Source organism: Bufo gargarizans, chromosome 9 (genome assembly GCF_014858855.1).
Source record: "Bufo gargarizans isolate SCDJY-AF-19 chromosome 9, ASM1485885v1, whole genome shotgun sequence".
NCBI lineage: Eukaryota > Metazoa > Chordata > Amphibia > Anura > Bufonidae > Bufo > Bufo gargarizans.
In genome coordinates this window covers 174329651-174352660 of record NC_058088.1, presented here as the reverse complement: position 1 = coordinate 174352660, position 23010 = coordinate 174329651, and the positions used below count along the sequence as shown (strand labels likewise).

Genomic DNA, 23010 nt, shown 5'->3' with positions numbered 1-23010 from the left:
GAAGTGCGGACCCGCAATTCCGTTCCCGAAAAAAAAAAAAAAAGAACATGTCCTATTCTTGTCCGCAATTGCAGGACAGGAATAGGCATATTCTATTAGTGCCGGCGTCGAGTGGTCCGCAAACTGTGGACCGCACATTGCCGGTGTCTGTGTTTTGCGGATCCGTGGATCCGCAAAACACGCTACGGACGTGCGAATGGACCCTTAGACTGGACCCCCTCTTGCCCTGGGCCCCATAGCAGTTGCATGGTCTGCTGCTATGGTAGTTCCACCCCTGGCCCTCACATCTGTAAGCTGTCACATGGCTAATCCCCACTTTCATTAGCAGTGCAGCCCCAGCACTTCTGCTCCTGTCCTACAGCTGGGAAGAGGCCCCTGCAACTGAACCAGCCCCACAGGCCGTACATCTCAGGGCCCCAAGCATTTGCCTGGCTTGTATGGTGGTAATGTCGGAGGGGGAGTCCTCTGCGGGTTCACATAGACAATACCAAAGGGGATGCGTGGAGCCCCCTTTTCTCATGGGGCCCCGTAGCAGCTGTCTCTATGGTTCACAGACAAAGACCATAAAGTGCTGCAAAATGTCACATAATGTCAGCGTGTAGGGGCAGCCTGGGAGAACCGAAAAAGTTTCAGAAGGGTTTGTGGTGAGGAACAGGGAGGGGAGAAGGACTGAAGGAGTGTCGGCACAGGGAGGAGGCAGCCAGGGGGCGAGAGGAGAGAGACTGCTGGGTGTGTCACAGTGCACTGCGAGAGGCAGCCAGAGAGACAGGCTCCCCGTGCTAGGTAGGTACTGCAGGCTACTTACTGATGGGGGGGGGATACAAGGACGCTATGGTGGAGGTGTTCTAGACAGTGGGTATGATGGCAGCAGCACACAGTATACCGGGCGTGGGACTGTACAGAGTTGCGTCCAGTGTCTGTGATTTACCTCCAGTCTAATGGCTTTGTGGACGGGGAAGAGTCGGGCATTGTCCCTGTACGGACTGCGTGATGTAAAGACTGTGCGTACGGAGCCCAGGAAAGAGTCAGACAATGAATGAGACAGCCTGGGTGTGGAGGTCAGACACATACTGCTCTCAGCCTGTCTCTGGGAGGCAGCCAGACCCGTCTCCCCCCTGACTCCCAATTTCAGGCCATGCTAGCTCACGTTAACCCTGTGAATTGCACGCTCGGCCCTCGCCATCCCAGCGCTAGATCTCCACCTAGGTTTATTATTTCTGTGCCTACGTTTGGCTAGTAGGGGGTTAATTATGATTTTTTTTACTACTTGCATATTGCAAAACTAACCTAGCACATGTAGTATGCAGGGGATATAGGGGGCGTTCCCCTCGGCATTGGTGCCTCCTTCGTGGATTCAGCTTTAAAAATGTTTTAATAAAAGGCCGTCACGATAGCGCAGCTATTTAGAAAATGATGGACACCATTGAAAACAATGGAGTCAGGCATCGACGATGGATCCGCCACGTCCACGTTCTGCTCCTGTAAGGGTGCCTGATTTCCAGTCGCAGAAAATTCAGCAATTTCAGAACAACGGAAATGATTCGCATGTACGGATTTTCAGTGCAGGTTTTACACTTTGCAATATAGATGATGAAATCTGCGGCTAATGTGCAGAAATGCGGCAAAATCTGCACAGAAGATAAGCATAAACCGCACTAGCGGTGCGCCCGTCTGTCTGGCATGGCCTGAGTGCCGTTCTCCTGATGTATTCCTGTATAGAAGTACTGGACAGAGAAGGGTGCCATGTCTGGAGCGGTCATCAGCTTGGGCGAGCCTCCCGCAACCATCTGAACCTCTAGCTCCCAAGGGATGGGACCAGGGAACCAGTAGTGGCCCCTGGCTCGCTCATAGCAGATAGGATGGCTCCGGTTATCACTAATTCCTCTGTATTTGCCCATGTGATATATTTAACTCTCTAACGCCTGTCTTCTGCATCGCCGCCTTGCTGTTTATTTCCCTGATAATCTCCGATTCGCTTTCCCCTTGCCATCTTTTCATCTTCAGTGCCATGACAACTCGCTCTTCTCTCCAATTCACACCCACTTCTCACCACCGTCCTCTGCTAATCCCACCTCTCCGCACACCCTCTGATCTCAGCACTGGTGCCTCCTCTAAATCTCAGCTTGTCTCTCCTAGGCAGGACCTGCGGTGATCACCGGTAGTAGGCCATGGGGGATGTAATATCAAGTCACCTGGATGAAGGAAGACGCCAGTACATTACAGGTAGGTAACTCTGAAGAGGGTAGCCATGCCAGCATGGAAAGGGGAGGAGGATGCCTCCCTGCGTCTCACCAGACTCTTGCACAACTCTTTCCTGCTTTGCATGGGTTCCTTGTGGGAAGTAGTGCTGTCTTGTAAGAACATCTTTCCTTAGGGAATGAGTGGGTGCTGGCTGTCTTCAGAGATTCATTAGCTGAACGTCTTCAGAAGAGCAGGTGTCTCTATGTATGCGAAAGCTTTTCCTTGATTTTGTGGCACAAAGCTTTCCAGCTGATTTGCTTTATGTAAAAAAATGAGGGATTTAAAGGTGTTGTCAACCCTCACCTCGGGTAACCTCAAGTAAGCATCCAATTGGATGTGTCCAGCATGGAAATGTCCATTAGGCCTCCTGCACATGACCCTATGTATTTTTTACGTTCTGCAGAATACGGATACCGTTCACATTTTTGGTGGACCATTGGGTTGGTGCTTCACATTTTGCGGCCAATTACGGTACCTTATTACAGATGCAGAAAGTACTGGGATCATCTGTGTGCTTTTCACATCCGTATGTCCGCCCCCCAAAATGAGGACCATGGACCCAATGAAGTCAATGAATCCGCAAAATGCAGACAGCACATGGACCATATCTGTACTTTGCGCTGTCCTTTTTAAAAAAAAAAAATTTGTTTTGTGCACCCATAGAAATGAATGGAATTGTGTGCAATCCCCAAAAAATGCAGATCGGACGCAGATACAAAATAGGGTCTTGTGCATGAGGCTAGGCTGAAAATTAGTTTCCAGCTCATCTCCTACCAGTGGTCCGTGAAAATCACTGATAGAACCCGGATGCTATCCAGGTTGTGTCCACGGTTTTCACTGACCCATAGACTATAATGTGCATGAGGGATCTGTTTCTGTGGTGTCACCACGGTCCATGGACAATCACCAATGTGTTAAAACGCACATTAAGGGCTCATGCACACGACTGTATGTATTTTGCGGTCTGCAAAAAATGGATCCACCAAAAATACGGATGACGTCCATGTGCATTCCATATTTTGTGAAACGGAACAGCTGGCCCCTAATAGAGCAGTACTATCCTTGTCCATAATGCGGACAATAATAGGAGATGTTCTATCTGTTTGCGGCACGGACATACGGAAACGGAATGCACATGGAGTAACTTCCGTTATTTTCCCGGGCCCATTTAAATGAATGGTTCCGCATACGGTCTGCGTAAATAAAATACGTTTGTGTGCATGAGCCCTAAAGTCAGTGGGTAAGGGGACCATGGACAGCACACTATGCGATTCACTGACGTGTAAAAGCGGCCTTAGGCTAGGGCTACACGACGACATATGTCGCGCAACATATTTTGTAATGTGACATACTGCGACACATAGACTAGCATTACAAAATAAGTTGCACGATACATGTTGCAGTGTAGCTGTACGCTATATGTCACGCGACACATGTTGTCGTGTAGCCATAGCCTTAAGCCTCATTCACATGTCTGTGTCTATGCTTAAATCCGTGAAAAAATGGTCAGTGATGCATCTGTGAAGGGTCCATGTGTCCATTTTTTTGCTGTCCGTGTGCCATCAGTGTTTCACTGACCCTGCACTGCTTAAAAATAATTTTCAAAACATCTCTTCCTAATGATCCATGAATCACGGATGCAAAACAGAGCCATAGACTATAATGGGCGTGATGGATCCATGAACACTGATAAAATAGAGCATGCATCTGTGCTAAAAACATGGACCCACGGACCGTGGTAAACAACTGATGTGTGAATACACACATTAAAATAAATAGAGACGTGTGCTGTCCGTGGAGAACACGTACCGCACACGTCCGTGGAACACTGACGTGTGAATGAGGCTTTATGGTCTTTCAACCAAGAATGACTGGTTGTTTTCTGGGTAAGAGCTTGCGCACGCAGCTCCTTGCATGCAGAGTTGTACAGAGACGTTATCCATCGCCCATCCAGGACGTGGCATAAATGTGCAGAATTTTAGTTTGGCATACGCCACACCGTACACTGTATGGCGGTAAGAATGTCAGTGCAGGTCATTTTGCTGCTGGTTTTCCTCCCCAAGCCATAAGTGCTTTGTATGACTGAGTGGAATAATGGCGAGGCTGGTGGCGGTGTAACGAGGCCTGACATCGGAGAACAAGGCTCGTCCTGTGAACTGAGGGGCACGAGCGTTCTTGGAGACTTTGAAACAAATCTTGGGATGGGAGGATTATGTGTCGTAATTACTTGGTGCCATTTCCCACGTGGGAACCTATTACAAGCGGAGAGGTTTTGATGGCTGTGTGTCATCCGCCTACAGGGAATATTTCATGACGAATGTAACCATTTCAGGAAAGGAGTAGGTGAGCGCTTAGAAGTTATAGCAGAGCTAGTGCTGGTCGGAAGTACCCATGTATATGTCATTCATATTACCTGAGGAGGAGCTGCCTCAAATTAAAAATGACCCCTACATCTATACGCACCGCTAGAAGGGTATATTTGTCTTACAGCCGATGAATGAGGTATGCATAGTAAATGTCTCTGAGGCCCTGTTCACACTTGCGTTGGTATATTTCTGATTCCCAGAATAGCGCTGTGTCCAGTGGAAGGGTAAGTTCATATGACGCAGCGATGCCCAACCTGCGGCCCTCCAGCTGTGGGGAAACTTCAACTCCCAGCGTGCCCCATTCACTTCTATGGGAGTACCGAGAACAGCCAAGTAAGTTTGCATGCTGGGAGTCGTAGTTTCACCACAGCTGGCGTGCTGGAGGTTGCTGATTTCTGGCCTAAAGCTATTAGGGCATGCTAGGAATTGTAGTTTTCCAACAGCTGGAGGGTAGCAGGTTGAGCATCCCTGACCTGATAGCTTTTGAGTCCAAAAAAATTCTGCGTCTTCCACGGCACAAACCACTGCGGTTTCTGCCGTGGGTTTTCAGGTGCGGTCCCGAAACTCAGTTTGAATTGAATGGCGTCAAACGATGAGCAGGCTCCCCCTGCAGCTTTCTGAGGCGTCTGTGCGGTTACTGCGCCAAGAATGGATGTGTACATTTTTGCCGCAGTCCAAAAAACTGCACGGGAAAAAATACTCAGCCACATGAACTGCGGCGCAGCCTCCTATTGAAAACGTGAGGCGGTTTGAGCGCTGATTCGCCGCGGTTTTCAGCAGGTCCTGTTCTTGTCCGTATCTGCAGATGTGAAAAGCTCTTTCTATTGATGGGAATGTATGAATTTTTCGTAGAGCAGAAATCAGACCCGTCGTGTGCATGAGGCCTAATTTTGTATGGTTTTAGCAAGACAACTAAGGTGTGTGAACCCGAGCCAATACAAGAGACACAGTCTATGCACGGTCTCTCCTGTCATACGTTTGCTCTATATGGGTGTTTTCACATAGAGCAGTGTTGTGACATTTCGTTGCTGTGGTATCTGGCAGAACTGTAGACAATCCAATGTGATTTTGAGAATGTTTGCCTCAGTTTATCAAAATTGGGGCAAAATGCAGACAGCACATTCACACTTGTGGCAGAGGATTCTGGCAGGCAGTTCTGTCGCCGGAACTGCCTGCCGGATCCAGCAATCCAGACACAAACGGATGGCATTTGTCAGACTGATCCGAATGCGAATCCGTATGACAAATGCATTGCAATACCGGATCCGTCTCTCCGGTGTCATCCAGAAAACTGGATCTAGTATTATTATTTTTTTGCATTTTTAAAGGTCTTCGCATGCCGGAATACACTTAATGCCGGATCCGGCACTAATACACTTTAATGTAAATTTGTGCCGGATCCGGCATTCCGGCAAGTGATTAGTATTTTTAGCCGGAGATAAAACTGCAGCATGCTGCGGTATTTTCTCCTTCTAAAAAACGTAAGAGGGACTGAACTGATGAATCCTGCACGGATGCATTAGGATAAAACTGATCAGTTTTATTTCCGGTATTGAGCTCCTGTGATGGAACTCAATACCGGAAAACAAAAACACTATAAAAGGTAGACTTTAAGGGTACTTTCACATTAGAGTAGTTACACAAGTCTTTTTTTATGCAGTTTTCCTAAGCCTGTGAAAACCGTAATTTTTTTTTTTACGGCGCTGTGCTTGGTTGCTGTGAAAAGACGGTGTGGGACCCCCACCAATCTGACATTGATGATCTATCCCGAGGATAGGTCATCCTGGGTAACCCCTTTAAGGCTACATGTACACAGCAGTGTAGTTCATGTCGATTTTCGTGCAGATTTCTCTCAGTTTCCGCACCAGATCTGCACCAAAATCTGCAAGTGCTCCTTGTGGATTTGCCCCAGATCTGAACCTTTTGTATCACAAAGGGTAAGGGTCCATTCACACGTCCGTTTTTTCTTTCCTGATCTGTTCCGTTTTTTCAGGAACAGATCAGGACCAGATCTGGACCCATTCATTTTCAATGGGTCCTGGAAAAAATCGGACAGCACAATGTGTGCTGTCCGTTTCCGTTGTTCCGTTCCGCATGTCCGTTTAAATATAAAACATGTCCTATTCTTGTCCTGAAAAATCGGATCCTGGTACAATACAAAGTCAATGGATCCGCAAAAAACGGATGACATTCGGATGTCATTCCGTATGTCATCCGTTTTTTGCGGATTCCGTTCCTGGAAACACATAACAAATTTTTATTTTTATTTTTTTTTAAAAAATTTTTTCAAAGAAATCCAAACAACTTTATTTAATTATTGAAATGTATACATGTTTCAGTTTTTTTGCGGATCCGCAAAAAACGGATGACATACGGAAACATTTTCAGGAACAACGGATCCGCAAAAAACGGACCGTTTTTCAGGATGAAAAAAAACAGGACGTGTGAATGGACCCTAAATCTGTGCCGAAAATCTGCACAAATCCAGACCGCCTGTCAATTCTCATGTGGAAAATTTCCACCCCATGTAGATGAGATTTTGAAATCTCTGTATATTTCTGTATTATGCTGTGAACTTTCTGCACTTAATACCATGCACATGGAACCTAAAAATCTCAGGTATTGCCGTGATTGGGTCAAACGCGCTATTTGTGTTTCTTTAAACATATATATATTTTTTTTTAACCGATTGGCCCATGACCACAATGGGAGTCTGCTTACTTGTTTTTCTAATGATGCTTTGTACCTTTTATCAGCACGATAGCGTAGCAGCATAAAAAACAACATAAAGATCCTGTCTGCGGCAGGTGAGAAGGGAAATATGCTATACCGAAAATTCTGCTTTCATACACATGGCTGATCAAAAGCCGACCTTTATGTTCTCATGCTCGCGTTAGTGGTGGGCAGTGGATTCTGGGAATGTGCATTGAAGATCGTTCTCAGCAGGTTTGATCAAAGAGGTTACATGTATACAAGTCCTGTCTTTCATCAGGTTTCGTGAGATCACCCGTCTTTATTCTTATTTACCTAATGCAGTACAAGTTGTGTATCCGGCTCGTGCTGAACTATGTTTCCCAGCATGCCTTCACAGTTGAAGTCTGGTTATGCTTCTTCTGGAGTAGTCTAGGACCCAGGGAAAGAGTGATATATATATGTGTAATCATTTATTACAATTTCCTTGCAAGACTGGAAACCTTATAATTGACCATCACGAGGAATGACTTTTTCATTCAAAACGTACTTGTACTTTCAAAAACTTTTCATATGTCATAGGGACCTAGCAAAGGTTTTGGGGGGGGGGGGGGGGGGGGGTGTCCTAGTGCTTAGACAAGCGATCACATAGAGAGCGGTCTTTCCTCGTTGCTGACGACTGGCGCACTTCAAAGTCTACGAGCCCGTCTTCAGCTGCGAGGAAACTCAGCTCCCCATCTCTTTGTTTTAGCGATCACCGAGGGTCTCCGCACCCGGACCCCTTACAAATGACAACCTTTGACATATCTACTGGGTATAGTATGGTTGTATATTATCCACAATCACGGTGAGATTTTTCACAAGGGGGAATTTTTTAAGTCCGTTTTTGCGCTGCCATAATTTACGCCAGTTTTAACAAGCATCGTACATTATTTTTAAACTTGGAACCTCTCTAAAAAAAAAAGATTTTATGATTTTTATTTTTTATTTTTTTTATCGAAAGATATCATTCCAGTTTTTACTCCACCCCCTTACTGGAGTGCGATTGTGACCTTTTTTTTGCCATTTTCCTCTTGAGAAATCAGGTATACACCTTATTAGGCTACTTTCACACTAGCGTTCGTCGGTCCGCTCGTGAGCTCCGTTTGAAGGGGCTCACGAGCGGACCCGAACGCTTCCGTCCAGCCCTGATGCAGTCTGAATGGATGCGGATCCGCTCAGACTGCATCAGTCTGGCGGCGTTCAGCCTCCGCTCCGCTCGCCTCCGCACGGACAGGCGGACAGCTGAACGCTGCTTGCAGCGTTCGGGTGTCCGCCTGGCCGTGCGGAGGCGTGCGGATCCGTCCAGACTTACAATGTAAGTCAATGGGGACGGATCCGTTTGAAGATGCCACAATATGGCTCAATCTTCAAGCGGATCCGTCCCCCATTGACTTTACATTGAAAGTCTGGACGGATCCGTCCGAGGCTATTTTCACACTTAGCTTTTATATGCCAAAATAATGCAGACGGATCCGTTCTGAACGGAGCCTCCGTCTGCATTATTATGATCGGATCCGTTCAGAACGGATCCGATCGAACGCTAGTGTGAAAGTAGCCTTAAAGGGGTTGTCCAGCTTTGGGGGTGGAAGAGGGACACTTTCTGCCAGACCCCAGCCGCCTCCTTGCTGGACCCGCGGAGGGAAGCATACTTACCCACTCTCCGCTGCTGGGTTATGACTTCTTGGGTCCTCCGCTGCCTTTGGCGCATTCTTGTCCCTGCTCATAAACTTCCCATTGGACGGGGGGGTCACTTGTGCCGCTGCAGCCAGTGACTGAACACCTATGCATGACACATGGAGGACATGTCACCATGACTGGCTGCAGCTGCACGTGACTCCCATCAAACTGGGATTTTATGATTGGGACTGGAGTGAGGCAATGGCAGCGGGGTTCTGAAGGAGCAGGTAAATATGCTTCCCTCTGGAGGTCCAGAGAGGGGTGGACGTCTGGCAGAACAGCCCCCAAAGCTAAACAACCCCTTTAACAGAGCTAATGATGCCTGCATTTCCACCCACTTTCCAAAACTGGCAAGCGTGGCGTAAAATCGTAAAAAGAGAAATCTTCTGCCGAAGATAATCAATGTTACGCTGCTGTACAAATGACTGCAAGATTTTGGAGCTGAATATACCCCAGGGTGTGTGTCTATTAGAGATGGGGCTCGTTGAAGTATTGAAGAGTACCACGTAGTCAGGGAGAGATTTGTAAGGAGGGAAGGGGAGGGAAGGAGCCAGACGTTTCCATGGGTTAGGGCAGGATGCAGGGGACGGAAATTCCAGGGTATGGATGGGGAGGGGGAGGTGACTGTGTGCAGACTAAAGTAAAGTCTAGGCATCCCCAGCACTTTTGCCCCTTAATACTTGTCAGTTGAGGAGTTTGTGCAGCTGCAGAGTCCTCGGCCCCTGTGTAGGTGTCTAGGATTATCACATTTACATCTTGCGTACTAAAAGAAGGAAACCTGTTTATGCAACGTTAAGATTTGGAAGGAAAGTAAAAGGTTCCCACATTAAGGCTAGGGCTACATGGTGACACTGGGCGCGGCCAGGATTGCCGACTAGAAATGGGATCACCCTGGCAGTCGCGATAAATCCAGCCGTGACTGCCGCGGCTAGCCCATGTATTTCTATGAGATCACTGCTACACTCGGCGATCCTGGCCGCGACCAGTGTCGCCGTGTAGCCCTAGCCTAAGGGCTCATGCACACAACCGTATTTTGCATTTGTATCTGATCCGTGTTTCTTCTATGGGTCCACAAAGAGAAAAAGGACATGCATGTCATCTGCGTGCAGTCCATATCTGTATGCCTATTGTCCGTATCACGGACATGAATAGCCATTTCTATTGATGGGAGCGGGAAAATTGTGCAATACCCAGGGAAGGTATCCGCATTTTGTGGATCCGTAGTTTGCGGACCACAGTAGGGACGCGGTTATGAGCATGAAGCCTAAGAATGTGTCACAGAGGCAGATACCTGTCAGATGCCCTAATTACCCAGACAGAGCAACAGTGGAGCCCCAAACTACAGATTAGGGGCGTCCGTTATTCTTCAGGTATGCTGATGAAGCTGTCAGCATGATGGGAGTTATGATTTCTCAGCGGCTGGGGATTCGCAGGTAGGACCCCTGACTTTAATGAATAAGATCCCTGTCGGCCTGTCCTGCTGACATCCACCCCCTTATACATGCGAGTGTGTATGTGTTCTCAGTTGGGAGGAGGAAATCAGCTGCTGCCAGACTCCTATGGAGGTGGCTTAGCTCCCGTGCGAAATAAATAAAGGGGTTTTCTGTCCTCAGGATAGGGCATGAATATCTGATCAGTGGGGATCCGACTCCTGGCACCCCTGTGAACACTGCGGCCTCCTCAAAGGTTACCAAGCACAGCGCCGTACATTGTATAGTGGCTGTTATTGGTATTGCAGCCCAGGCCCATTGATTTGAATGGCACTGAGCTGCAAATAGGGCATGTGACCGTTGAACGTTATGTAGTGACCAGTGGGTCTAGGTAAAGGCCACAGAGCTCACAGGACTGCTGTGAGCTAATCAGCAGATCAGCTGTTGGTGGCCTATCCTGAGGATAGTCCATCAATATTGTACTGCCGGAAAACTCTATTAAAGGGCATTTGTCAGCAGATTTGTACCTATGAACCTGGCCGCCCTGTTACATGTGCACTTGGTAGCTGAAGGCATCTGCACTTTGACAGGATCAGGCAGTGTAAACATCATCACACCCGGTCCTGTCAATCAAAGTGCAGAGGGCGTGGCAGTTGCAGAGAGAGCAGAGCCTCTAGGTGCTCCTAGAGGCTCATTTGCATATAATAAAACATCATTTTTCTCAGCAATGCGGGCACATATGACCATGGGACCAACACAGATGCCTTCAGCTGCCGAGCGCACATGTAACAGGTCAGCCAGTGTCATAGGGACAAAACTGTTGACAGATGCCCTGGAACTACTTGCATAATTCTGGAACATCTTTTTATGTATCTATCTGTTGTGAGGTCAGTGGTCCTCTTTAACATGTCCAATCCTTCTTCACCAGGCGTCAGGGAGAGTCGGGGCACCTTAAATAGTTGGGGCAGTTCCCCAGGTTTGTCCGGCATTCTTTGAACGGGTCACCTTTACCTTTAAGATGTAAGCCCAATCAGAGCAGTGTCCTCGGCAATGTCACTTGTCACAGGCTTTTGGAAGGCACTGATTCTCCAGCTGGTCGGGCGTCATTTTTTGCAATTCTGCCTGGGGTAAAATATTATGCAAAAAAGCTGTTCTCGAGAAGGGAGTAACGTCTGTTTACACAGACTGATGAAATCAGGAGATCAGTCATTCCCATCATCGCAGAATAAAGCCTTCTATTCCCGGAACTGGTGTGTCACCGTTTTATTACCTCCTCCTAATACCACAACTATAGCAGTAAGGCTGGGTTCAGACCTGAGCGGTTTACAGCGCGTTCCTACGCGCTGTAAAACGCTCAACAAGGAGAAACCAATGATTCCCTATGGGAATGGTTCACACCTGGGCGTTTTGCAGCGCGTACGATCGCGCTGTAAAACGCCCGACGCTCAAAAAAGTACATGAGCGACTTTGGGGCGTCTTGTCGTGCGTTCCCGTACATAGACTTCCGGGAACGCGCGACAATGGGCGTTCGCATACTACTGGAGCCGCGTATGTGAGACGCCGGAGAATCGCGCATACACAGCGCTCAGGTCAGGACGCTCATGTCTGAACCCAGCCTTAGCGTGATAAGAAGATTGTAAAGCTTTCCACGGGTCCGATTATTTCCATACCTAAAGTCACCTATCACATTGTACATTTACATATAGCGATGTTTAGTCCCATCATACTGAAGCTCACCGACATGTCTGTCTTAGTATCTACTTGCATCCCTCATGTAATATCAGTTCTGGAGCATCTATTCTTATGACACTGTTGTGCCATTCTCTATTATTCCTGCTAGAAGTTATGAATGAATTGCTGGCAGTTTGCAATGATGGTCCAGATGGGTGTTACCAGTTGGGGGGGGGATGTCCCTGCACAGTCTTACACTATCCAATCAGTGCTATTTCCTTCCCCTAGGGAAACCCTTTTGAAATGCCTGCCAGCCCCTTTAAACCATTTCACTGAAAATGCCTACGTGCCATAATGTAACCCTACACACATGCAGATTAGATCTGTCGGATTTGCAGCATGCATGCGTTTGTCAAGCAAGCCAGTCTTCGTACAAACTCCGGCAGAGGACGATCTGACCAATTTATTAAAGGGGTATTCCCGTCAGGGACATTGATAGCATATTGCTAGGATATGCCATCAGTGTCAGATAGGTGTGGGTCCCATATCTATCTCTAAAACGGGGCCCCTGAAGTAAAAGAGAGAGCACAGTGCATGCACGGCAGCCCTCTATTCACCGCTATGGGAGTGCTGGAAATAGCTGACCCAGTGCAGGTGAACGGAGGGTGGCCGCGCATGCGCAGCTTCTCTCCCTTTACTTCGGGTGCCCAGTTCTGGAAATAGGTGCAGGTCCCAGAGGTGGGCCCCACACCTGTCTGATATTGATGGAATTGAATAGTGATATACCATCAATGTCCAGATGGGAATACCCCCATTTAAATGAATCTGTTGCGCCTTCTGCTGTCCAAGTGCCAGAAACTGAAGTCGGCTCCACCTAGGAGGAGCTAGGAGGAGATCTTCATTATAATTTATGCCAGTTTTGTGGCATAAATTATTGTAAATATGCCCTGCATCCACTTAGTAATAAAAAAAGTGGCAGAAAACTTAGGGGGTCATTTATTAAACCGGTGTAAAGTAGAACGGGCTTAGTTTCCCATAGGTGGCATCTGATTGGTTGCAATGGGCAACTAAGCCCTTTCTACTTTACACCAGGTTAATAAATGACCCAGTTATAAACATTCTTCTGTAGAAATTTGGGGATTACATTTTTTTATGAAAAAAAACAAAAAAAACGAGCATGAACCGTTTGTTAATGTGAGTTTTTTTTTTTGCTGCTAGTATTTGATACAGCTCGTATCATATGTCCCATCATTGCTTTGTTAATTAGTAATGAAACTGTTACGGCTGTTCCTATGGTAACGACACAAGCTCGGAAAAAAAGAGACAAGTTAATCGCCCTCTTCCTTTCATGTTTTTATTTTCCTTTGATTGAAAGCAACGTTGTAGATTGTGCTTTAAGCCGGTACAATGCATGACCTACTCTGTGATCGCTGTATATACAGACCCTGTGGGGCAGTGCATTGCCCCTTAGACTATCCCTACTGTACCACCATATGTATTCTTCATGAGGGACCTAGCAGAGGGCTAGAGAGGTTTTTCTTCACCTGGAGCGAGCATTCAGCTTATTTCCCATTCAGCAGCTGGATACATAATAAGATGCTCCAGAATTATGCAAGTAGCTCCTAAAACAGACGTGTCCGCAGAGGAGACAGATCCTCTTTAAAGGGCATCTGTCAGCAGTTTCTACCTATGACACTGGCTGACCTGTTACATGTGCACTTGGCAGCTGGAGGCATCTGTGTTGGTCCATATGCTGAGAAAAATGTATTTTTTATATATGTAAATGAGCCTCTAGGAGCAATGGAGGCGTTACCATTACACCTAGAGGCTCAGCAACTGCCGCGCCCCCTTTACTGTGATTTGACAAGTCCTGGCAGGCGTGACCACATTTACACTGCCTGGCCCTGTTAATCGAAGTGGAGAGGTCACAGCAGTTGCAGAGAGCAATGCCTCTAGGTGTAATGGCAACGCCCCCGTTGCTCCTAACACATCATTTTTCTCAGCAATGCGGACACATATGAACATGGGACCAACACAGATGTCTTCAGCTGCCAAGCGCACATACAAAAAAATCTGCCAATTTCATAGGTGCAAAACTGCTGACAGATGCCCTTTAACAACCTGGCCAAGACAGATTGTGGCGCATTCCCTGGCACCTAGAAACCAGTACATGTCCCACCATCCCCCTTCCCAAGCCCCAAAACATACCTGTAATGCAGTGTGCATGAGGCCTGGGCTAGGGGCACATTCTGCTGTGAAGAGGATCATGAAAGGGGTTGACTCCTGCGCTGTGATGTTCATATGCCCTGACAGAGCACATGGACAGGGGCTGTAGCGGATGAGGCAACCCCTTTTTAACTTGCTATACGTTCTGAAAATTGCCTCCAGATTTGGTGGTTTGCTGTTAAAGTCCAGCAGATGCTTTTAAAAGTTTTACAGATGGTTCCTAGTACAAGAAAAAATTAAAACCCTCTGTGTGGCAGGATGAATTTGATTCTTCTGGAGATGATTCTCACAGTAGTGCTCTTTACACTTTCCTCGGATGCATCTGCCAATTGATGCCACTGAAGCGCTGTTTTTGCAGTTGACAGTCCTCCGTTGTATGATGGTAGTACTGATTTACAGGATTTGTCCATCGGGATATGAGCAGTGTGGGTCCAGCCCCTCTCTGTGGCCCTTTGGTGGGGGCCCATGGAAGATAGACCCCAATAGATTACAGACTGAATTCTGGAAAACCTGTTTTAGACTATATCCACACTTGACAAAAATTCTGCAGATTTGTCGTTGGCAGACCTGCAGCGTTGTACAGTCCCAGCAAAGGGAACTGAGGCTTCAAGAAATATCATCCACACGTTGCGTAAAAAAAGCGTAAATGGACTTTCTGTGCGGATTTCAGCTCATGTCAACCAATGCTGCGGATCTCTACCACAGATCTTACTCTTTGCAGCGGAGAGGGTTAAATCCACCGCAATGTCCGCAGCAAAAAATGCATGTTAAAATGCCACTTGTGGACATAGCCTTAAAGGGATTGTCTCATCAGCTGAGCGCAGTGGGCAAGTATAAAGTTGTCAGCTGATGAAACAGGTTCATCTGGGACCTACTAGGTTTGAAGGTTATATTCACACAGTGCAGTCAAATCACAGTTTGACTATATCCTTAGCACAACAGGTATTTCACCTTGGTCACGCTTGCTTATGGGACAGACTGGCCAAATTATCAGCAAGAAGAAAAGGGGTTTGCAGAGCACATGTTCTCCTTGCAAGCCAGAATGCACCCCCACCACTAATACCGCTGTATCTTTGAATCCCCCCCTAATGGTATTCTGTATCTACTGTACGCAGTACATAAAATCTGCTGCATATTCTGTATTGAAGACATCTGCTCGTGTTTGTGAAACGCTTGGCGGCGACTGAATTCCAGTGAGCCACGCTGTCAGATGAAATGTCAGCGCACACAAAGAACATTAACCTTCAGAAATCCAGAGTGACACTGCTGTGCCATGACATTGCTGAATACTGAGGGTTGTATTCCTTTGTACCTCTCTGATATGACCTGTTAACCAATGGGTTTTGCAGATTTTAGGTTTTGCAGATTTTAGGTTTTGCAGATTTTAGGTTTTGCAGATTTTAGGTTTTGCAGATTTTAGGTTTTGCAGATTTTAGGTTTTGCAGATTTTGATTATTGCAAAATTAGACTACTGTTGACACAAAAATATATCACCTATTTGGCTCTCTTACTATGATGACACTTGTGGTTCCCCAGTGAAGACGAACTGGTGGATAACACCCAATAGGCACCCTCATTATAGACTGGTCTGTAAGATGAGAATCCTGGCCGCTAAAACGAAGGACCTCATTAGACTGCATGATTTTTGGTCCAGTTCTTGGGAACCATATAATCAATCAGCCCATGAACAAGCAAAGGCAATGGCCAGGAAAGCTCAGTGCCACTTCACGTCCTAATGGCGCCACACAGCTTTTTCGACTTAAAGGGGTTCTCCAGGAATGAAAAAAATGAAAATACTTAAATATTACTTTATAATAAATATATTTCCAAATTCCTTTCATTATTTATTATTGCTCGTTTTGTCGGGGGAGCAATCATCAGGGGAAATAAAATGGCCGCTGTCCTATTAGTACACACAGAACCTGTCCTAATCACACAGCAGTACAAGTTACTTCACAACACTGAGGTAAAGAGCTGCCTCATCCTCCTCTCCTCTCAAGTGCTGCTGCTCATTACCCCCACCTCCTCTCTGTACTTCATGTCTCCTCATCATTTCCATTCCCAGAGAGGAGGATGAGGCAGCTCTTTACCTCAGTGTTATGAAGTAACCTGTCCTCCTGTGTGGTTAGGACAGGTTCTGTGTGTACTGGTAGGACGGCGGCCATTTTATTTCTCCTAGTGATTGCTCCGTAGACAAAACGAGACATTCTATGTAAGAAAAGGTATTTGGGAATATATTAATTATAAAATAATATTGAACCCCCTTTTAAGGTAAAAAGTCGTGCAACATTTTTTGTGATGATAGTCAATGTTGTTGCCCCGCGATGCGACAGCCAAATGTTCTGTTCATATTTCTGTCCGCAGGGAGCTTCCGTCAGAAACTGAGCAATTCTTCCATTCGATATGACGGACACCATGATGGAAGCCCAATGGACCAATTATAAGTCAGTGGGTCTGTTGGGCGTTACTAGTGTTCGTCATAGGACAGATCCAGCACTCCCATTATTTTTGTTTTTGCGCTCTTGAAGCGGGTAAGTGTTCCTGTAAGCGTTGCAATCTCTTCAAACAGCTAATTGATGGGGATGCCAGTTTTCGAACCCCGGCCATTCTGATATTGATGACCTATCCTGAGGACAGATCATCAGTGTAGGAAAGTGGACAACCCCTTTAATTTGTCCCTCTCTGGTGTGAGATGTGTCACAGTTATTGAGAGGCACATGTCGGGCCACCCATGTGCCAGGAGCTGTAGTAGATTTCTGGTGTAATGTGTGTCAGTATTCTGGCACACATGTAGTTAAATGAGTAAGACCACGGAGGTCACACCCGCCTCCTCCCCTCCCATATTTGGAAAAGTGGCGAGGGTGCCGCCCTGGTCTATAGCTGTGCAACTCGGCTCCATTCAGTTGAGACTTTGTTGGTCGGCTGCATAGTGGTAAATGGCCGCCCATAAGATAGCCCTAAACATTAGATGTTGGCTGAACCTGTTGTTTTCAGCTGGACGGACCGAACAACTACTTGTATGGGGGCCTCCTGACTTGGCCTCAAGTGGATTGGGCATGTGGAGTTCTACTTGCCTGATCCGTTTGTTCTGTGGAGGTAGATAAGCTGCCTGGAAGCAGGTTATTCTCCTGTCCCGATTTAGCACGCTTGGCCAAGCATGCATCTATATGGAGGGGAAGGAGGAATAGCTGGAGCTTGTGGTGAGATGTAGGCTGTAGTCAGATCTTATCTAAAACTCTCTCTGTATATTGAAGGTGTTTTTGTTTGGCAGTGGTCAGTGATTGACCTGTGTAGCCAAACAGAGTAGTCAGTAGGCCTTGAGGGGACCTTCAGGAGGCCTTGAGGGGACCTTCAGGAGGCCTTGAGGGGACCTTCAGGAGGCCTTGAGGGGACCTTCAGGAGGCCTTGAGGAGACCTTCAGGAGGCCTTGAGGAGACTTGTTGCCGTAACCCAATAGTCTGTGGCTGACCATATAACTGCCAGGAAAAGCTGATGTGACAACCTCTTTAAGACAATTTTTCTTGGTTAATCACACTAACGGCCAAACACTCTCTTCATATTTTCATTTCCATCAGAAACGGCGTCTTCCAGTCAATATGACGGACCCTCTGATGGAAGCTCAACGGACCAATTATAAGTCAGTGGGGTCTGTTGGGCGCTACTAGTGTCCGACATGGGACAGATCCAGCACTCCCATTATTTTTGCGCCCTTGTGACGGAGCAGGAAAACAGAAATTTTAGCGGACCTGTGAACAGAGCCTTGGGTAGCAGCTGGCCTGCCAGGGTCACGGAGAAACAGTTTTCTGCATTTATTTAACTTTTAGCATTTTTCTTCCTATACCTATACGATCTTCTGGGCAGACTCCACTGGTGCGCTTTATGAGCAGCTACATCCACGCCTTATAGATATACACGCCGGCATTCATAACCTGTACACAGACGCTCCTGTATGCACAGATCCCGGCCAGCGAAGAGGTTAACTGTAGAGCCGGTGTTTGGTGTAAACTGGTTATGTTTGTTTTATGAGTGCTTCAGATATCTGGAGGAGGTGGCCGTGTCCCCGGGTCCTGCCCACTGGGCCCGTCACAAGTTCCCTTGTACACGGCGTCACAATGACACCTCTGTTGCACAGAGCAGCTCCCTGTTTGTGTATGTTTGGTATAAGACGATGAAGACATTTTGGGGAGTGGTGGAAATATTTTGTAATAAGAGTCATTTTTATTTTTTTTTTTCCCCTGGAACTCAAGGTGTAGCTGAGATTGCTGCTCGGTGAGATTTTGTTGACTGGTAACATGAAAAAAAGATAATGGGAGATCTGTACGGGGAAAGCAGGCGGGCGGCCTGTGTATTTAATGAACTGTGCCCGGGTCTCTGCCCATGACATGATTCCAGGGAATCGTGGTGGCATGGGGACCACTGAAGGTGTTACGCAGCGTGGTGGTGGTCACGTCCTGAGAAACGCCATAACCTTCTGTGCATGATATCACGCTTTCTTATTGTTGGATTTTGGCCATCACCCTTTTGAATATCTCTGCGGATTAGCACGGGTGAAGCAAAGGGCTGAATTTTGTGGTGCTGTTCCTGTAAAGGAGTGGATTGTTCAATTTTGGCATTCGCATACCATCGCCGTCTTATTACGGAAAAACTCAGGGCGTCAGTCTGAGCAAGTACTGCAAAGCAAAATTTAAAGGGGGTGTCTCCAGATCAGCATTGATCGCCTATCCATCTGGGACCCCCACTAGTCACGCCTCTTTTTTTTTTTTTTTTTTTGGCGCAATACCTTGGGGTCATCTAACGCACATAAAATAAGATTTCATCAGCTTTCACTGGAAAATGTCTACACTTGTTCTCATTTGCTTAATATAGCCAAGCCCAGCTGTGCAGTGCTTATTGGCGCCAGGATTTGCTCGATCATCAATTTTCTTGACCGGTTTCATCAAACTAATATTAATTCTAAACAGCACATGCACCGGGACACTGTGGGCATATACATGCCAGCTTTCTGCTGTGTGCCAACTCGCATAGCAGGTGCCAAGAACTGAGCTTTGACCTTGAACCGATACTGATTTCCAGCCTGGATAGTGATCCAGAGTAGAGATGAGTGAATCAATTCATTCACCAAAAACAGTCCCTGAGCGGTGAGGCTTCCCCTGCTGATTGATTGACCGGGCCGGACATCTTGCGCTTGCACCTCTTCTCTGGGTAGCTGTGCAAGCGCAGAGGCGCTGCTGCTGCTGCTGCTACTGAGCAGCTGCTGTGCTTAAGATGGGCAGGCGTGATCTCCGGCCCTGTCAATCAAGCAGCAGCAGAGGGCAGCCTCAAGCCTCGGGGACAGCCCCTCGCTGCTGAAGAACTCTTTTAGATAAATTAATCGATTTTCTCTCATCTCTAGTCGAGAGGTAAAGCTCTTGTGATGTGTCTACTTTAAATATGGAGCATCTTTTCTTATAACTTGTTGTGCTGTTCCTCTGATATTCCTCCTAGAAATGTATGAGAAAGTCAACTCCAGTGGCACTGGCAGCACTGATTGGACTAGGTCAGACTGTATAGGAACACATCCCCCCCCCCCCCAGCTGGCAACACACCAAAGATAATTCATTCATAAATTTATTTTTGGAATACTAGATGAACGGTGCAAGAAGATGCTCTGGAATGGGTCACCACATCAGGAGAGTTTATAGGTCCAGGTCAAAGCTGTCGGCCTAGCTGTATTAAAGGGGTTGTCCGCGTTAATTTTAAACAAAGGTATAAAATAAAAAAAATCCGCCTGTTTCTCCCGCGCTGAATCCAATACCACAGCTCCAGTTCTCTTCGCGGTGTCTACAAGGCTGCAGCGGTGACATAGCCATATACTGTATGTGACGGCTGCAGCCAATCACTGGCCTAGTGGTATATGTCACTTGAACGTGTAAAAGGACCCAGTTATCGGCCTTCCGATTAATGGATTGATGTCCATTGGATGGAGCCGCTCAGTTTTTTACCAGACATGACGTCATTGGATACTATGAGGCACCACGTTTTACAATGACTGGCGTTACCATGCCGGTCTGTTTCCCCTTGCGCTGCTGGAGGCGTAGCCTAATTTATGATGAGGCGCATAAATTTGGTCGTTTTTGCCGTCATGTACGTCTCTTTCTAGGGCTACATGTTAGTAAATTTGACCCGGATGGAGTCACGCCCCGGCTCAGCCCCTGTCCCACCCATCCGTCAAAAACTTTACGACACTGGCCGTACAGCTTAATATTGTCGCATGGCTGGTCAGAAAAGGGACTTGCGACTGTTTCTACGACTAAAATAGTCGCAAGACCCTTTTTATTAAATGACCCCCTATGTGTGTAGACTGAATTACAATGTGGATTAGGCCTCATGCACACAACCATACTTTTGGTCTGCATGCGATCCGCTTTTTTTTGTTTTTGCGGGCCCATTCATTTCAGTGGAGCCACAAAACATACGGTGAGCTTACTGTGTACTGTCCGGCTCCTTATGTCCAGAACATGTCTGTTCTCGTCCATTTTGAGGACAGGATAGGACATTTCTACAAAACTTTAAAAAAAATGGCAGCATGCACTCGGCCGGGATCCGCGATTTGTAGATGGCAAAACACGACCGTGCGCACGAGCCCTTAGGAGCAGGTAAGGGAGGAGCTCGGCATTTTAGGAAGGAATCGCAGGTCACCTTGATTTCATAAGGAGTTGTGGGAAATTATATGCGAATGAATCCGCTGTAGGAAGTAGGGATTATATCGGAAATTGCTCTGAGAACAGAGAAATGAGCGGTATTTTTTCATCATGATTTCGGTTTTCTCCCCAGGAACTGGGCGTGGACAATAATTGAGGGCTGTCGTCATTTAATGAGCAGGCGTGTGGTCGGGTATTGGCACAGAATGTGCTTTTCATCTCCCGGTGACAGGATTCAGGGTGGAGAGCTGATCTTGGCTCAGGGTTTATTTGTTTGCATCCAGGTCTGGTTGGGCAGGATTCCTGTGCTGCATCTGGGCAGCAGCGCCGTGAGGTGCCAGCCCTGCTGGGCAGCGGATGCGCAGGGTTTCCTGGACACTTAGTAATAATGACTTGTGGAGTTTATTTGATTGCACTTCACTTGTCCATGCCAATCAGCCCAATTCACAGCTATGTGAGGAATCTAGAAAGGTTGCTTCAAATATGATGCAATATCTACAAGGGCAGTATCAGCCGCCTCCTCGTCATCAGTGGCCGAGGGCATGAAAAGCCACCACCCAAAATGCACATGCTAGTTCAGACCTAGGAATGGACAGAAAGCGGTCGTGTCAGCGTCAATTACCGGTGGGGTCAAATGAGCATGCGCTGATGTCATCCCTGTGCAACCCAGACTGAGATCTGTGACGAATCTGCGTCCAAATCTGCAACAAAATCCGCAAGTAACGCACATTGATGTGGATTTGGTTCAGAAAAGCAGCTGAAAATTAGCATAAATGACACTGCTGTGAGAATGCACCCTAAGGGTATATGCACACAGCAGTGTCGTTTATGTTGATTTTCATGCCTTTTTTGCATGCATTTCCACACCAAAATCCACGTTACTTATGTCTTTTGTCGCATGAACAAATTAGATGCTGTGGACGTCAATATTCACTCCGCGTGGTCATTTTGAACATGGAAAATTTGCGTATATATATTTAGTTGATCTGTATTTTTTGCGGTTTGCACGCGGGCATATTTACATGGGTCCGCCTCCGTGTGACCATTCCACAAAATATAGAACATGTCCCATTGTCTGCTTAGTCTAGTAGAAAAATGCTTAATGCAAGTGGCCAGTATCTGTATTATTTTTATTTTTTTCTGGATCCACGGTTTGCGGACATCAGAACAGATACAGTCGCGTGCACGAGGCCTTATGCGGTGGATTTTCCACATGAAAATCTACACAATAAAAATCCATGGGTATTAAAGGTCTATTTACACTGTCAGATTTTCTGAGCGTAGTCAGTGCTGTTCGAGGTTGATCGACGCTCGTTTTTACTCTTCTTTTTCTTCACTGTGCAGTGATCGGAAAGCGGTGAACGAACAATTGTTAATGCGCTTCGCTCGTACACACGTCCTCTCAGGTCCTGATGACGTAGCAAGTCAATCTGGACTAGCTTGGACCTTTTACTCCAGCTAATGAAAACTGAACAGGAAACAAACTACCGTAGTACGATCATTCATCCCCATTCATTTTGCAGCACATGCCCTATTTACAGGGGGGAGATATGTTCATGACGAGAAAGCATTTTTATGCCCACTTAAAAGACTCAAGCCAACAAGCAACCGTTGTCCTATTTAGGGTACGACCACATGGGGCATTTGGGACGCGGCCACACTGTTTAAGCCGGTCTGCATTGTTAATGGCCACTAACAATGCAGACCTAGCTAAACAATACAGTTTAATTAGTGCCTGTTCGGCCACAGCGGTTCTTGATCGCAGCACGGCCGCATCCCAAACGCCACATGCCCGTGCTGCGCGGGTCGTACCCTAATGATTGGGAAGGAGTGTTCTTATTAACCCTCATGCGGCTGATCATCTGACCGGGCCTGTATATTCGGGTCTGTGGGACCTCATCTCTGTGTGCTAGTGTCATTTCCATGGAACTCCTGCCAGCGTGAGGGCTGTGGCCTCTTCATATTAACAAGCAAGGGGGGACTCTA

General features: G+C 46.9%; 1 protein-coding gene across 1 annotated transcript in view; it reads left to right on the top strand.

Moving 5' to 3' along the window:
• The first annotated feature begins 691 nt into the window (after window positions 1-691).
• The window catches only part of NIBAN2 (niban apoptosis regulator 2), a 79299-nt gene continuing 56980 nt past the window's right edge, over window positions 692-23010 (top strand). Inside the window, exons 1-2 of the mRNA XM_044268832.1 lie at window positions 692-783; window positions 2137-2223. Of these exons, the coding sequence (XP_044124767.1) occupies window positions 2169-2223 (55 nt within the window). The 5' untranslated portion in view covers window positions 692-783; window positions 2137-2168. The remainder of the gene's footprint in view (window positions 784-2136; window positions 2224-23010) is intronic.